The sequence below is a fragment of the Erinaceus europaeus genome, chromosome 22, assembly GCF_950295315.1.
Source record: "Erinaceus europaeus chromosome 22, mEriEur2.1, whole genome shotgun sequence".
NCBI lineage: Eukaryota > Metazoa > Chordata > Mammalia > Eulipotyphla > Erinaceidae > Erinaceus > Erinaceus europaeus.
Window position 1 is genome coordinate 7,251,460 of NC_080183.1, and position 14,897 is coordinate 7,266,356.

At 49.2% G+C, this 14,897-nt stretch overlaps 1 protein-coding gene across 2 annotated transcripts in view; it reads right to left on the reverse strand.

Moving 5' to 3' along the window:
• The window catches only part of KCNK13 (potassium two pore domain channel subfamily K member 13), a 72,935-nt gene extending 58,038 nt beyond the window's left edge, over positions 1 to 14,897 (reverse strand). Inside the window, exons 1-2 of one of the 2 annotated variants that reach the window (XM_060181235.1) lie at positions 14,804 to 14,897; positions 13,230 to 14,083 (exon numbers count right to left, since the gene is read on the reverse strand). In XM_060181235.1, the coding sequence (XP_060037218.1) occupies positions 13,230 to 13,563 (334 nt within the window). In that variant the 5' untranslated portion in view covers positions 13,564 to 14,083; positions 14,804 to 14,897. Of the gene's footprint in view, positions 1 to 13,229; positions 14,163 to 14,803 lie in introns of those variants that run through there. The other variant, XM_007526831.3, reaches the window with a different exon arrangement.

Genomic DNA, 14,897 nt, shown 5'->3' on the forward strand with positions numbered 1-14,897 from the left:
CAAAAAAGTAAATTCCAAGTGGATCAAGGACTTGGATGTTAGACCACAAACTACCAGATACTTAAAGTAAAATATTGGCAGAACACTTTTCCACATAAATTTTAAACATATCTTTAATGAAACGAATCCAATTACAAAGAAGACTAAGGCAAGTATAAACCTATGGGACTACATCAAATTGTAAGTTTCTGCACAGCAAAAGAAACCACTATCCAAACCAAGAGAGCCCTCACAGAATGGGAGAAGATCTTTACATGCCATACATCAGACAAGAGTTTAATGACCAAAATATATAAAGAACTTGCCAAACTCAACAACAAGAAAACTAATAACCCCATGCAAAAATGAGGAGAAGACATGGACAGAATATTCACCACAGAAGAGATCCAAAAGGCCGAGAAACACATGAAAAAATGCTCCAAGTCTCTGATTGTCAGAAAAATGCAAATAAAGACAATGAGATACCACTTCACTCCTGTGAGAATGTCATACATCAGAAAAGGTAGCAGCAACAAATGCTGGAGAGGTTGTGGGGTCAAAGGAACCCTCCTGCACTGCTGGTGGGAATGTCAATTGGTCCAAACCCTGTGGAGAGCAGTCTAGAGAACTCTCAGAAGGCTAGAAATGGATCTACCCTATGATCCTGCAATTCCTCTCCTGGGGATATATCCTAAGGAACCCAACACACCCATCCAAAAAGATTTGTGTATACCTATGCTCTTCACAGCACTTTTTAAAAATATTTACTTATTTATTCCCTTTTGTTGCCCTTGTTGTAGTTATTATTATTTTTGATGTCGTCATTGTTGGATAGGACAGAGAGAAATTGAGAGAGGAGGGAAAGACAGAGGGGGAGGAGAGAAAGAAAGACACCTGCAGACCTGCTTCACTGCTTGTGAAGCGACTCCGCTGCAGGTGGGGAGCAGGCGGCTCAAACTGGGATCCTTACACAGGTCCTTTTACTTTGCGCCATGTGTGCTTAACATGCTGCGCTACCGCCCGGCTCCCCGCAGCACAATTTGTAATAGCCAAAACCTGGATGCAACCCAGGTGTCCAATAACAGATGAATGGCTGAGGAAATTGTAGTATGTATACACAATGGAATACAACTCAGCTATTAAAAAAATAGTGGCTTCACCATTTTCAGCCGATCTTAGATGGAGCTAAGAAATCATGTTAAGTGAAATAAGTCAGAAACAGAAGGATGAATATGAGATGATCTCACTCTCAGGCAGAAGTTGAAAAACAAGATCAGAAGAGAAAACACAACCTGAATTGGAGTTGGTGTATTACACCAAAGTAAAAGACTGGGGTGGGGGGGGTAGAGTACAGGTCCAAAACGGATGACAGAGGACCTAGTGGGGATTGCATTGTTATGTGGAAAACTCATAAATGTTATGCATGTACAAACTATTGTATTTACTGTCAAATATAAAACACTAATCCCCTAGGGGGCCAGGCAGTAGCGCAGTGGGTTAAGTGCATGTGGCACAAAGCGCAAGGACAGGAGTCAGTACCCCAGTTCAAGCCCCCAGCTCCCCATCTGCAGGGGAGTCGCTTCACAGGTGGTGAAGCAGGTCTGCAGGTGTCTATCTTTCTCTCCCCCTCTCTGTCTTCCCCTCCTCTCTCCATTTCTCTCTGTCCTATCCAATGACAACGACAACAATAATAACAGCTACAACAATAAAACAACAAAGGCAACAAAAGGGAATGAATATTTTTTAAAAATTAAAAAAACAACACTAATCCCCAAATAAAGAAACTAACAACAACGACAACAACAACAACAACAAAGAAAGTCTCTTTGCATAATCAGTATGCTCCCCTGTCCCTTCATTCTAACTCTGAATCACATGGTGAGGGGCCAGGGTACCAGGGCACCTCTCAGCGCTGGCACGTGCAGCATCCGGGATAAAGGTGGAGGCTCAGGAGTGTAAGTCCTGTGCTCAAACCACCCAGCCAGCTCCCCAAGTCTCCGGGGAAGTTCCTGGAAAAAAAAAAAATCTGCACCTGGAGTTCTGTAGCTGCTGTCCAGGCACGTGCACCTTCTTTGTTTTTTTAAAAAGGTTTTATTTATTCGAGGGATTTGAGTGGGTGTTAAGAACGCAGTGCACAATGGTGGGGAGGACTTAAGTTGGTGGTGGGAGTGGTGAGCAGACACCCATCACAGAAAGATGAGAAAATTATACCCATGGGCTGAGAAGACAGCGTGACGATCATGTAGGAGACTTTCATGCCTGAGGCTCTGAGGTCCCAGGTTTAGTCCCCAGCACAACCATAAGCCATAGCTGAGCAGTGCTTTGGCCTTTCTGTATCTCTCTCTCTCTTATTAAAATAGTTTTAAAAAAGGGAGCCGGGCAGTAGCACAGCAGGTTAAGTGCAGGTGGCTAAAAGCGCAAGGACCAGCACAGGTATCCCAGTTCAAGCCCCCAGCTCCCCACCTGCAGGGGAGTCGCTTCACAGGAAGTGAAGCAGGTCTGCAGGTGTCTATCTTTCTCTCCCCCTCTCTGTCTTCCCCTCCTCTCTCCATTTCTCTCTGTCCTATCCAACAGCGATGACATCAATAATAACTACAACAATAAAACAACAAGGGCAACAAAAGAGAATAAATAAATATTTTTAAAAAATAGTTAAAAAAAAAAAGAAATTGTGTGGTCCAAAAGGTGGAGCAGTGGATAAAGCATGGGACTCTCAAGCATGGGGTCGTGAGTTTAATTCCTGGCAGCACATGCACCAGAATGATGTATGGTTCTTTCTGTCTCTCCTCCTATCTTTCTCCTTAATAAATATTAAAAAAAGAAATTGTACCCATGTAGCAACTTAGTTGTAAATAGTTTAAATCATTATTTCCTTTTTTTTTTCCCTTTCTACTAGAGAGGACAGAGAAATTGAGAGGGAAGGGAGAGATAGGAAGCCATGTGGTGGCACACCTGGTTGAGCACTCATGTTACAGTGTGCAAGGGCCTGGGTTCAAGCCCCCGCCCCCACCTGCAAAGGGGAAAACCTCACAAGTGGCATAGCAGGGCTGCAGGTGTCTCTCTCCCTCTCCAGTCCCTTCCCTCTCGATTTCTAGCTGTCTCTATGAAATAAATAAAGATAAAAAATGTTTTTAAAGGAAGGGGGAGATAGAGAGGGAGAAAGAGAAACACCTGGAGCCTTGCTTCACCACTGATGAAGCTTCCCCCCTGCAGGTGGGGAGCGGGGGCTATGCGCTCAGCCAGGGGAACCACTGCCTCCCCCACTTGTTGTTTACTTAATAAACAATTAAAAATTACTTGTCGGGGCCAGGTGGTGGCGCACCTGGGTGAGCGCACATATTACAGTGCACAAGGGCCTGGGTTCGAGCCCCCGGTCCCCACCTGCAAGGGGAAGTGATGCTGAGGAATTATTCTGATGCAGTCTCTGCCCCCAGGTTTTACCACGCCCCGCGAAATCCTAGCAGTGCCCCCCTTCAACCAATCCTGCCCCCACATGTCACACCTGGTTGTTGCCCAATAAAAGCTCTCTCACTTCCCCCCCCCCCCAGCTCTTGGCTCTCTCTGGGCTCTCGGCTCTCTCTCTCCTCCTTCCTGCCCAGTGGTGAGGTAGCTGAGCCACCCCCCCATCCTATAATAAAGATTCGTGTACCCCATTTGCTCTGGACCTCCTCTCTCTCTCTTCTCCGCGGTGTAGCCCGGCACCTGGCCACAACCGACAGGGAAGGCTTTACGAGTGGTGAAGCAGGTTTGCAGGTGTCTCTCTGTCTCTCTCCTCTCTATCTCCCCATCTCCTCTCAATTTCAGGCTGTCTCTAGCCAACAAATAAATAAAGATAAAAAAATTAAAAATAAAATAATAATAAGAAATCATTTGTTTATTAACACCGGATAGAGCGGGAGGAAGAGGAAGAGACAATCAGAGCAGCTCTCTGGCACACGGGATGCTGGAGACTGAAGTTGGGACCTCATGCTTAAGTCCAACGTCACTGTGCCACCTCCTGCCCCCAGCACCCCTGGACACCAAAGCTTGGGAGCCGCCAGTAAAGATCCTCAATGTCACTCTCCATGAGACCACCAGCACATCCTCCACAAAGGGCGTTTGTTGGGCTGCCCCGTGCATGGAGGGACGGCACCCCAAGCAGGTGGCGTTAGGTTCACTTTCCTGTAAACAAGCAGCCGCTGTGACGAAACTTACCACATCATCTCGTCCCTCTTCATGACAGTCTGCAGGAGACATGTGTATGCACATCTGGAGAAGGTGAACGCTTTCCAGTTGGCCAGTGTGAACAAGAACCTCTGCATGGATGTCTCTGCCTCATCAGCCAAGTTTCAAGCTCAATTCCACAGGCCTTTGGAGCATTTATTTCTATTCTCAACTCGTCTCTCCAGTTGTCCTACCCTACTCAGAATTCCTCATCTCCCCCAGTGTTTTAAATCCCTCAGGATTCATTTCTTTCTGTTGTTTTAGTTATGCTACTACATATATTCTGTTATTGTTGTTATCTTGCTACCCATCAGGGTTACTGCTGGGGATCAGTACTTGTAGAATGAATCTACCACTCCTGGTGCCCTCCTTCCTTTGATATATTTATTTTTATTGTTTGGATAGGGACAGAAAGAAATTGAGAGGGGAAGGGGAGACAGAGAGGGAGACAGAGACAGAGACAGAGAGAGAAGACTGCAACACTTGTGATTGCCTGTGAAACTTCCTCCTTGCAGGTGGAAACTGGGTTATTGAACCCGTGTGGATCCGTGCTGGTGACAGTATGTGCACTCTGTTGGGTTTGCCCACCCCACCCCCCCTCCTTAAAACCAGAGTATAGGAGAATGAACCGGGGACTTACCACTATGGTACCTCCCCATCTGTTTAGTTTTGTAAAGATTTATTTCTGACAGAGCACCACTCAGCTCTGGCATATGGCAGTGCTGGGATTGGACCCAAGGTTTCTGGGACCTTGGGCATGCAAGCCCCGTGTTCTGCCACTATACTATTTCCCTGGCACACCATGTGTAGTGCACTGGACATACATGTGTGTGGATGAACATCTTCCCTAATTATTGACTGTTGGACATGGGGGAGAATGTCCTTCCCTACATCTGTAGAGCTTGATGTGGCCACGAGACATTGATTTGACCAAGGAAACAGGAGTGGAGGTGATGTGTTCCACTTCCAGGAGATGGCCATTTGTCATGGCTTATTCTTCTATGCAAAAATGAGTCATGGCTTTTTCAACAGCCCACACTCTTGGGTCCTTTCTTTTCCTGATCAAGAGAAGTCACGGGATCAAAGATACATCTGGAACAGTGAGCCAACACAGGGACAACAACCCTGGGGTGTTGCCAGGCCAGCATTGGGCTTGGTTTGGATGAGAAGCAAATTCTTGTGTGTACTGAGTGGGGAGGGGAAGGGAGTAGCATGATGGTTATACAAAAAGACCCATGACTGAGGCTAAAGAAACAAAAGAAATGGGGGCCAGGCGGAAGCACACATAAGCATACATAGTTAAGCATACATAGTTCAGAGTGCAGGGATTGGCTCAAGGATCCTGGTTCAAGCCCCTGGCTCCCCACCTGCAGTGGGAGGGGGTCGCTTCAGAAGGTGAAGCAGGTCTACAGGTGTCTCTCTTTCTCTCACCTCACTGTCTTCCCCTCCTCTCTCCATTTCTGTCTTACCCAACGACAACAGCATCAACAACAAAGCAGAAACAACAACAATACAATAAAAACAATGGAATAAAGATGGCTGCCAGGAGCAGTGGATTCATGGTGCAGGCAATGAGCCCCAGCGAAAAACCTGGAAGCAAGAGCAAAAAAAAAAAAAAAAAAGAAAGAAAGAAAGAAAGGGGAGGAGAGGAAATGTTTGTTTTATGAAGCACTCCGGGGTCGCTGGCACCAGCACCAGCCAGGCCTACTCAGACCACAACGTCCACAAGTGGCCTCAAGCCCTTTGTGCAGAGAAGCAGAGTCAGAACTATAGAGAAAGGCACAACATTCAACTCCTCTCAAAGGCCTACTTGAGAGAAAAGGTATTTACACGATGTACTGTCACTCTACTTCTGAGTGCTTTACGTTTCTTATTTCAAGATCTCCAGCATCTTTCTGAATCAACATCCTCGAGTTTTAATATTTTGCCTTAATTATTTTTTTTTAAAAAGATTATGGTAAGATCCTCATACATGTTCCCTCCACCATCTGATAGTATTGTATTCTAATTTGGTAGAGTCTGTCTTTGGATTTGGGGCACTGTTATTATTCATTTATATGGATTTTTAAAACATTTTATCTTCTTAATATTTATTTTTATTTAATATTGGATAGAGAGAGAAAAATTGAGAGGCAAGGAGGTGATAGAGAGGCGATAAGCAGCACAGCAGTTGTGAAGTTTCCCTCCCTGCAAGTAGGGACCAGGGGCTTGAACCAGGGTCCTCGTGCATGGTAACGCTCAATAGCATGCACCACCACCCGGCCCCTAAACGGAATTTTTTTTTTTTTTTGAGCACTTGTAGACTTAAAATGACTACAAAGTCATATCGAACAGGAACAGTGGGGGAAACCTGTATACAGTTTTGATCATTTAAACCACTCACAAGTATACACTTCAGTGGGCCTAAGTATATTCACAACAGTGTCCAACCACCACCACCGAAAGCCCAAAACATTTTAATCACCCTCAGTTCAAAACTCCATACTCATTTAGTGGTCTGGGAGGTGGCACAGGGGATAAAGCACTGGATTCTAAAGCGTGAGGTCCTCAGTTCAGTTCCTCGCACTACATTTGTCACAGTAATGCTCAGGCTCTCTCTTCCTCTCTATCATAAATAAACAAATAAATAAGCATATATATATATATATTTTTTTTTTTTAAAAAAAGAACCTCCATACCCATTTAAACACAACTTTATTTTCCTCCCAGTTCTTGGTACCTTCTCTTCTGCTTTCTGTCCCTATAGAATCTATCTATTCCAGGAACATCACATATGAAGAATTATAATAGTATAATAGTAACCCCTTTTTGGATTATTTCACTAAGCACAACATGTTCAACATTCACCCACGTTGTAGCATAATCAAAATTTCACCCCTTTTTATGACTTCAGGGATGCTATCAGTTCCACATCCGGTTAAGTGCATGGTACCATTTTTTTTTTAAATTATCTTTATTTATGTATTGGATAGAGAGAGGTAGAAATTGAGAGGGAAGGAGATGATAGGGAGGGAGAGAGGCAGAGAGACACCTGCAGCCCTGCTTCACCACTTGTGAAGCTTTCCCCCTGCAGGTGGGGACCAGGGAAAGGAGCCTGGGTCCTTGTGCCTTGTAACATGTGCGCTCAACCAGGTGCGCCACCACCTGGCCCCTCATGGTACCGTTTCATGGCTGTGTAGTATAATGTTGTATGTATATGCTATGTTCTGTTTATCTGTTCATCTGCGGATGGCATTTGAGTTATTCCTACCTTTGGCCATTCTGAATAATGCTGCAGTGAACAAAGGTGTTCAAACATCTGAGTCCTTGAATTTCACTCTTTTCACAACAGATCCTCGGGGTGGAATTGTTGGGTCACATAGTAAGTTCTACACACAACATTTATTATTATTTTTCTTGCAAGGCCTTCCCACATGTGTTATTTCACTGCTCCTTTAAGATAAAAAGGGAGAGGGACAAGGTGGTGGTGCACCTGGTTGAGTGCACATGTTACAATGTGCAAGAACCCGGGTTTGAGTCCCTCGTCCCCACCTGCAGAGGAAAAGCTTCATGAGTGGTGAAGCAGGGCTGCAGGTGTCTCTCTGTCTCTCTTCCCCTCTATCCCTCTCTTCCCACTCGATTTCTGGCTATCTTTATCCAATAAATAAAGATAATAAAAAAATTTAAGTGGCCCAGGAGGTGGCGCAGTGGATAAAGCACTGGACTCTCAAGCATGATGTTTTGAGTTCAATCCCAGACAGCACATGTATCAGAGTGATGTCTGGTTCTTTCTCTCTCTCTCCTCCTATCTTTCTCATTAATAAATAAATATTTAAAAAAATTAAAAAGGGGGGGGGGGCAATGAGGAAGAGAAACCACAGCAGCAAACACTTACTCCAGGGCAACAGTACCCCCCCTGTGGTGTGCCTGGGACTTGAACCTGCATTGCATATGGCAAGGTGGGAGCCCATCCAGGTAAACCACGTCACTAGTCGCTATCTACTGAATAGACCTTCTGAGTAACTGTCCAGCTGTCTCCAACTCTGCTCAGACTTTACAGGTGCATAAAATCTTCAACCATCAACAGACTACATTTTCTAGGAAAAAGTTGTTTGTAACTATCTTCTGGTTTCCCATGCCATGCTTCCCATACAAAATTCCCAAGCGGGGAATATGTTTGAGGCGTGAATAAATAGAGAAGGCAGACAAGAGACCACAGCACTCAAGCTTCCTTCAATGCAGTGAGCATTGCACTCACACATGGCAAAGCAGGATTCTATTTTCTTTTCTTTATCTGATAGGACAGAGAGAGATTGAGAAAGGAGTGGGGGAGTGGTCCAGGAGGTGGCTCAGTGGATAAAGCACTGAACTCTTAAGCATGAGGTCCTGAGTTCAATCACTGGCAGCACATGTACCAGAGTGATATCTGGTTCTTCCTCTCCTCTTATCTTTCTCATAAACGAGTATGTAAACTATTTAAAGAGAAAGGGAGAGCTAGAGATAGAGAGATAAAGAGAGGAAAAGAAGAAGGGGAAACCTGCAGTGCTTATGCCATGGCTTGTCAAACTTCCCCCCTAGAGGTTGGGAACGAGGATTCTAACCATGTGCACTACCAACCAGTCCCCAAATTCTACTTCTTAAATATGTATTTATTAATGAAAGCATGAGAGAGGATAGAAGAAAGAACCAGAGCATAACTATGGCACACATGATGCCAGATATCCAACCGGCTACCTCATGTTTGAGAGTCTAACGCTTTTCCTCCACTGTGCCACCTCTCAGGACGCTGATAATAAAAATTCTGTGGGTGCAGGGGGCAGTGGTCTATCCAGCAGAGTACATGTCAGCATGCTTAAGGATCAGGGTTCAAGCCCCCAGTCCCCACTTGAAGGGGGAAGCTTCACAATGGTGAATAGTGCTGCAGATGCCTTCCCTCCCTTCTCTTTATTTCTGCTTTCCTCTCTCTCTCTCTCTCAAGCTCTATCCATCTAGTAATAATAATAGCCATGGGGAATGTGGAGTCATGCAGGCAATGAGCCCCAGTGATAACCTTGGTAGCCAAAGGAAAAAAAAATTACAGATCACAACTGTCTGTGACCAAATCTAAAACTTGAATAATCACTGCTGGTGCTCCGCCGACTTCCTCAGGGTGCCTTTACCTCTTTTGGCCTGACTTCCAATGGCCCTGGCCTACACCCTTGGGGAAGGGGGGTCCATGAAAAGCCAGGCCAGAACTGGGGAGACAGCAGAATGGTTCTGCAAAAAAACTTATGTCTGAGGATCTGAGGCTCCAAGTTCAATGCCTGGAACCACCACTAGCCAGACCTGAGTAGTGAATGCTCTGGGGTCAGTCTCTCTCTCTCTCTCTCTCTCTCTCTCTCATTACAGTAAATAATTATTGGAAAAACAAAAAGAAAGAAAAGCCTGAAGAAGCTGGAAGTGATATCCCCTCACTTTGCTCACTACTGGCAGCTTTTTGCTAACTACTGACAGGTGTAGGCATGTAAGTTCTCAACTCCCGGGAGTCAGGCAGTTGCACAGCGGGTTAAGCGCACAGGGAGCAAAGCGCAAGGACCGGCGGAAGGATCCCACTTCCAGGCCCAGGCTCCCCACCTGCAGGGGAGTCGCTTCACAGGCGGTGAAGCAGGTCTGCAGGTATCTACCTTTCTCTCCCCCTTTCTCTTCATTTCTCTCTGTCCTATCCAACAATGACGACAATAATAACTACAACAATAAAACAAGGGCAATAAAAGAGAATAAATAAATAAATTCTCAACTCCCTTGCGTGGACTAGTTCTGGGCCATGAGCTCTGCACTGTTTCGAAGCTTCCACTCTGGATGAGATGCCAGTTGCCCACACGGTTCCTGTCCACCAGCAAACATATCTACACCGACTTCCCCTTCTTCTCTCACTTCCTCCTTTCCAGCCTGTACTCCCTGCACCTGTCAGTTACCTGCTTGCACTCAGATGCGGAGTTTGCAGAGGCCAAAACTAAGACAAAGATCCTTAGCAACTACCTAGATTAATTTGCTTCTGTATTTCTGCTCCCCATTCTGCTGGCTCTAGGGTTTTATTTACACATTATGATTATTTACTGAGTGTTTTCTTGGTGTCTGTTACCTTGAAGTCTTTGCAGAAAAACTTACAAAGGAACCCATTTTTAGAAGAAAACATACTGTGTAGTTTTGTGATTAAAATGCAAGCTATAGGGAGTTGGGCGGTAGCGCAGCGGGTTTAATGCACGTGGCGCAAAATGCAAGCACCCGCGTAACGATCCCAGTTCAGGCCCTCGGCTCCCCACCTGCAGGGGAGTCGCTTCACATGTGGTGAAGCAGGTCTTCAGGTGTCTGTCTTTCTCTCCCCCTCTCTGTCTTCCCCTCCTCTCTCCATTTCTCTCTGTCCTCTCCAACAATGATGACATCAATAACAACAACAATGATAACTACAACAACAATAATAAACAACAAGGGCAACAAAAGGGAAAATAAATAAAAATATATATAAAATACAAGCTATACGGCCAAAGAAATAACACAGCAGCCACTTGCTGAATCTGCATGCCTGAAGCCCCAGAGGTTACGAGTTCAATTCCTGGCACCACCATATACCAGAGTTGAGCAGTGCCCTAGCCTCTCCATCTCATTTAAAAAAATAAAATTGGGAGTCCGGCTATAGTGCAGCGGGCTAAGCGCAGGTGGCGCAAAGCACAAGGACCGGCATAAGGATCCCAGTTCGAACCCCGACTCTCCACCTGCAGGGGAGTCGCTTCACAGGCGGTGAAGCAGGTCTGCAGGTGTCTATCTTTCTCTCCTCCTCTCTGTCTTCCCCTCCCTCTCTCCATTTCTCTCTGTCCTATCCAACAACGACAACAATAATAACTACAACAATAAAACAACAAGGGCAACAAAAGGGAATAAATAAATAAAATAAATATAAAAAAATAAAATCAAGGCCAGAAAGACTATTACAGTCTTGCAAAAGACTTTCATGCTTGAAGGTCCAAGGCTCTAGGAGAAATCCTCACAATATGCTAAGCCAGATGATATCTTACTGGGTAGAGCAGACACTGCCATGTGCAAGGGCATGGGTTCAAGCCTGCAGAACTACATGGGGCACCAGGCACAAGATTAAGGAGAGGCTTCCTGAACACTGGGGTGGTGCTGTAGTGCCTCTCTCCACTTTCCCTCTCTGTCTCTTTACAACTGAAGTTAAGAGAGGAAAAAAAAAAAGTTCACTGGGAGCAGCTGAATTGTGCTGATATGAGACCCTGGTACCAAAAATAATAAATTAAAAAAATTAATTAAAAAAAAAAAGCCCAGTGTTTGTTAGGCACACAGAGCAGGTTCAAGGTGAAGTTCCACAGAGACAGCTCCCAGCTGGCTGGCTCACTCCAGCTCTCTCCTGGTAGAAATACTACTCCTGGGGGAAGGTGGGGAATAGTCTGATAGTTCTGCCAAGAGACTCTCATGGCCCCAAAGTCCCAGCTTCAGTCCCCACCACCACTATAAGCCAGAGCTGAACAGTTTCTAGTAAAGAAAAATAGAAAGGAGGGGCCAGCTAGGTGGTGAGGCATCTGGTTGATCTCACTCATTACCATGCACAAGGACCTGTGTTCCAGGCCCCACTCCCTACCTGCAGCGTGTGCACTTCTTGAACAGTGAAGCAGGTCTACAAGCGTCTTTCTATCTCCTATTCCCCTCTCAATTTCTGTCTTATCAAGTAAAATAGAAGGGGGAAAAACGGCCTCTGTGAGTGATAGGTTCATAGTGCTAGCATGAAATCATAGCGATAACCTTCAGGGCAGTTAAAAAGAAGGAAAAGAACCTCTCTCTAGAACCCTTCCTCTGCTTTCTTAGGAATTTTTTGGGGGAGGATGGTGATCACCACGTTAGTATTTCTAAAGCATCCTCTCCAGCCTCCTCATCACTCAGCTATTCTTTAAGGGTGCACAGTCCTGAGAAATGTGATGCAGAGGCTGGGTGGTGGCACACTTGGTTGAGCATACATATTACGGTGCACAAGGACCGGAGTTTGAGCCCCACACTCCCTACCTGCGGTGGGGGGGGGGAGGTTGAAGGGAGGGAAGCTTCAGAAGCAGTGAAGCAGGCCTGCAGGTGTCTATCTTTCTCCCCAACACTCCTTCCTCTCTCAATTTCTCGCTGTCCTATTAAATAATAATAATAATAATAATAAAAGAAATGCAAATACTCTCAGTCTTTCTCCAGCAGCTGAAAATAACACCTTCCTCCCACAATGCCAGATAGGTCAGAGAGCTCATGGCACCCCATGAATTCAATTCTCTCTGCCTCAAGAGTGCAAAGCACTTTTATTCTCCAACATTAATCAGCTCTGCCCCAAGGTCACCTGTGGTCTGTCCCTATCCTCACTTACCCTTTCCTTTAAGAAAATTTATTTATTTGATAGCACAGAGAAAACTTTGGAGGGAAGGGGGAGAGAGAGGGAGAGAGACAGAGACACCTGCAGCACTGCTTCACTGCTCATGACGCTTTCCGCCTGCAGTTGGGGACTGGGAGCTTGAACCTGGGTCCTTGTGCACTGTAATGTGAGCACGTAGCCAGGTGAGTCATCACCGGGCCCCGCACTTTCCTGCACGTAATTTCAATCTGGCATTCAATCTGATCTCTTCTCTGTAAATCTCAACTCAAAGACAGTGTTTTGTCGAAATCTGTGCTTCTTTCTCTGACCAGAGTCGGGTCCAGTCTACTAAATTCCGCAACCGTTGCTCGGTTCCTCTTACTATTTTTAAGTCGTTTCCCCAAAGTCCTACAAACTCCAGCCTGGTCTTTTGAACAGGACCGAAATGTTCCGAGAGCAAAGCTTTTGCCATCGGAGGCTCACTTGAATTCCCTGGGCACGTGGTTAACAGGCAGTGCTGGGGGTGGGCGCAGGGGCCGAGGCTGGGCGCGCCGCGAGGTGCCAGGTGATGGATGCCGAGGCCGCTGTCCACAGCGCACCTACCTGTGCAGTCAGGGGTGCAGCCGCGCCTGGGACCGAGGTGCACGGCCTCGACGGGTCCTGCCAAGACACCGCCCGCGGGTGTACTTACCTATGGTGGACACGACGGTGCCCACGAAGTAGAAGGCGCCGATGAAGTCCCAGCGCGGGCGCGCGCTGTCCACGCGGACCCCGGCCCCGGTGGCCTCCTCGTAGTGGCGGAGCAGGTGGCGCAGCTCGGCGCGGCTCAGGTTGTGGCTGCGGCTGAAGTTGGCCAGGCGCTCCTCCCAGCGCTGCTTGGCCTGGCGCTCGGGCGCCCGCTCCAGCGCCGAGAAGACGGCGGCGCCGCCCAGCAGGTAGAGCCCGATGAGCGCCGCCAGCAGCAGGAAGCGCGCGTTGTCCTCGTTCAGGGGGCCCGGGCAGCAGCCGCACCCCCGGCCGGCCATGGCGAGGCCCGACGGCCGCCCGCGCTCACCCCGCCTGGCCCATGCCCGAGGGGCGCGCCGGCTCCCCACGTCCGCCCGGGTTCACGGTTTCAAATCCCCTTTCCCGCCTTCATCCCCGCCCGCCCGCCTCGAGTCCCCGGGCCGGGCCGCCCGGGCGCCGACCTGAGCGGCGGCCTAGGCCGGGGGCTGGGGGCCTCGGGAGGCGGCGGGCAGGCGGGACCCCGCGGCCGCAGGCTCTCGGGTCATCGCTCTTGCAGCCCCGGGTGGCTGGGGCGCAGGGCTCCGTTCCGAGTTGCCTTCGGAGGCGGCTCCGCAGGTGGATCGCTGGCGGCGCGCCGGGCTCCCGGTCCCCGGGGTCACCAGCCCGGCTCCCGGGGCGCAGGCGCTGCGGCAGGTCCCCGGCGCGCGCACCGACCCGCGGGCTGTGCCAAGCGGCGTCCCGGGGCTCCGACCTCGCGCCCGGGCTCCAGGCTGCGTGGCATCCGGTGGGCGCCCGGGCAGCAGGTGGCCAGAGGGGGAGCTGGAAAGAAGGAGCGAAGGAAGTTAAGCGGCCTTGCCCCGCGCAGCCTCTCTGTGCCGGGACCAGCCAGCTCTTGGGGAGGGGGGACGCCCCCACGTGTCTGCTTGGCCGGAACCTGGAGCACTCCGAGCCAGCCCCAGCTCCCCGAGTGCTGAGACACCCGCTGCCAAGTAGAGGGGACTGGGGGGGTGGGGGGACGGGGGCTAGGGAGGGAGGTCCGAGACCCCGGAGACTCCGCCTCCCCACCGGGCTCAGCTGCCTCGGTGCACCCAGACCTTCTGCGCGCCCCCAGCCGCCGAGCGCATCCAGTCTACAAGCTCACCTCTCCGAGGGCGCCGGCGCCGAGACCGCGCTGCAGCCTCACCTCCCGGGGTCGCTCTGCCGGGACTGCACCCCGGCGGCCCCGTCGCCCCAGTCCTGCTGAGGGGCGCGGGGACCCGATCTGCCCAGCTCAGCCCCGCCCGGCCCGCGAGCTCGGCCGCCGCAACAGGTGGAGCCCGGCCGCCGGCAGCGGCGATTCCATCCCGTCCCGCCCCGCTCCTGGCAGCCTGGGGGAACCGCCCCGGAGAGGCCTGCGCCCGCCGAGCCTCCACCCCGCGCACTGGCCCGGGAACCGCGGCTCCCAGCTCCCGGGAATAGGCGCGGGAGAGGCGGGTCAGGTGGGGGCCCCTCCCGGGCTTTAAGAGGGCGCTCCGTCCCCTCCAGACACAGCGCCCCTACCTGGTACCTAGCCACGTGGCCCCTCAGGAATGTGCAGCCCTGGCGAGTGGGAGTGGATGTGGATGGAGAAGGACAGGGAGGATGTGTGGGCAGC